The 2,500-nt window shown below is 43.5% G+C and overlaps 1 protein-coding gene across 1 annotated transcript in view; it reads right to left on the bottom strand.

Moving 5' to 3' along the window:
• The window catches only part of sema3h (sema domain, immunoglobulin domain (Ig), short basic domain, secreted, (semaphorin) 3H), a 47,063-nt gene that overhangs the window by 27,860 nt on the left and 16,703 nt on the right, over positions 1–2,500 (bottom strand). Inside the window, exon 2 of the mRNA XM_084479546.1 lies at positions 928–1,082. Within this exon, the coding sequence (XP_084335672.1) occupies positions 928–1,082 (155 nt within the window). The remainder of the gene's footprint in view (positions 1–927; positions 1,083–2,500) is intronic.

Below are 2,500 nucleotides of genomic sequence, written 5' to 3'. Positions count from 1 at the left end.
CATTGTGTGTGTGTGTGTGTGTGTGTGTGTGTGTGTCTGTGGGTGCATGTCTGTGTATCAGTGTGTGTGTGTGTGTGTGTGTGTGTGTGTGTGTGTGTGTGCGTGTGTGTGTGTGTGTGTTTGTGTGTGTCTGTGTATCAGTGTGTGTGAGTGTGTCTCTGTGTCAGTGTGCATGTCTGTGTGTCAGTTTGTGTGCGTGCGTGTCTGTGTGTTTGTGTGCGTGTGCGTGTCTTTGTATCAGTATGTGTGCACGTTTGCCCAGTGTGTCCACGACGCAGCTGCTGACAAGTAGTACATAATGAGTTTTGAGTGTCTGGCACACACTAAATGGGTTTTCAAATTTGGAAGATTGGAGAGACCGCACACCTAACGATAGATGAAGATAAATGAAACTGTTTTGGTCGTTAAGTGTGTGAAATGCAACGGTTTAACGAACAAAGCACACCACACACTAACCAATTCCATTCCCTAACAACCCAGTCCTGGTTCTCAAAGCATAACTCACGCAGATCAAAATTGCAATCTCACCATCAAATTGCTTTTGCACTCGTTTTTTTCCACTCATTTTATTGCACTTGTTTTTTGCACTCGGTCTTTCGGAACATCCTAAGAACTCTGGGCGGAATTATTTGGAACAGTGTGGAAACAGACATAATATTATTGTGATATACGCTATAGGTTACATATTTCTAATGCAATACAAGTGCTGTGTAGCAGCAACACTAGTTGCAGATGTTAAACTATAGGCTACGATCCAATTGAGCAGACGGTCTCATAATGGCAAATGCCGGTATGGTCGGTTTGCATAGCATTAAACCGGTATAACTCGCATGCCGTACCGTACCATATAATCCACACACCGCCCCGCCCTAGTCTGTCTGTGTCTGTGCGTGTACGTGTGTGAGTAGGTGTGTGTGTATGTGTCACCTTGCGTGGGTTCTGTGTGATGTCATCCAGGCTGGTGGACAGCAGGTTGTCCTTCAGAGCCACGAAGAGACGCCTGCCGTCCTCGTCAGGGAGCAGCGCGGACAGGTCTCCGGCCACCAGGGGAAGCGTCAGCAGACGGCCATTTTGGATCAGTTCTGGAAAGGGAGGAGGAAGAGTGCGAAGGAAATATTATTGAATCATAACGTATGCTCATAGAGGAGAGGCTCCACCGTCGATCCTAGCCCGATAGCATTTTTCGCAATATAATTTTTTTTGATATAATATTTATAGATGTTTACTTTAATTCCAACTGTATTTAAGATATGAGCAGCTGGATAAAATAATTACCCAGCAGAAACCAATAAAGCACCTCAAAGTACTGGAATTGTTTATTAAGTAAATATTTAAATGTGATAAGTAATGTTAGACACATTTTTCCTAATGGGCGAGAGGAATGTGAAGAGGTTTAGCAAATTGGAAGAAAGCTGGGTTTCTAAGCAGGTGTTACATCAGTTGAGTTGCGGGAAATGTCTCCCTGGGGGATCCAACTAGGTTACAGGATAACGGATGACACCCTAACTAGAGCAAGGCAGATTGATTCACAAATACTGAACTCATTAGTTTGCCTTTCTGTGTTTATCGCACCACACAGCGCACAGACAACACGAGCGAGAACCCCTTGCACTCATTAAGGAGACCAATATTGTTCAATCTCCACACACTCCCTCGTTAAACATGTATTTTGATATTCAGGATGAATGCTAACGAGCAGGTTTGCAGGGGAAAAGAAACCCGGTGAAATAAATGTTTTGGCCCAATGAGAGCCAACAAAACAAGGCAATTAGAGATTCACACGAGACACAATGGCTCCATTAGCGGTGGAGTGCAATGTGGAAATGTTGTGATGTTGGGGCAATAAACTGTGACTGTGTCTGTTTGTGTGTGTGTGTGTGTGTGTGTGTGTGTGTGTGTGTGTGTGTCTGGTTGTGTATGTCTGGTTTTGTTTGCATGTGTTTGAGTGCATATGTGTGTGTGTGTGTGTGAGTGTGTGTGTATGTGATTAAACTCACAAATCAGCATATCAGTAATCAACCGTGTGGTTATTTCCCATCTTGACTTTGGAATAAACAATGTGTCTATCATTGTATGCGTGAGTCTGATACTGTATATGATTCTGTGTGTGATTCTGTGCATGTGTGTGCATAGCGCTATAGGCAGCAATGGATAAATCAAGAATAATGACATCTATGATTTCGGTCTCCATGGTTACGGTTAACAGTGAGGAGGAGAGAGAGGACCCGGCAATCTGTAACTGCTGATTAGTAGTTTGTCAATGTCGTTATAGTCAACATAAATTTCCTATAGAAAAGCCATGATCGTATATTTCAACCATGACATCTCTTTGTGTAGGTGTGTGGACTTCTATGCATGTATACATGTGTGTCCATAAGTGTATTACTATGGATGGGTGTGTGTATGTGTGTGTATGTCTGTGTGTGTGTGTGTGTGTGTGTGTGTGTGTGTGTGTGTGTGTGTGTGTGTGTGTGTGTGTGTGTGTGTGTGGGTGTGTCTG

This window comes from Micromesistius poutassou (assembly GCF_964030765.1).
Source record: "Micromesistius poutassou genome assembly, chromosome: 15".
Classification (NCBI taxonomy): domain Eukaryota; kingdom Metazoa; phylum Chordata; class Actinopteri; order Gadiformes; family Gadidae; genus Micromesistius; species Micromesistius poutassou.
Note: the sequence above shows the minus strand (reverse complement) of the source record. Positions and strands in the feature narration are given on the sequence as shown.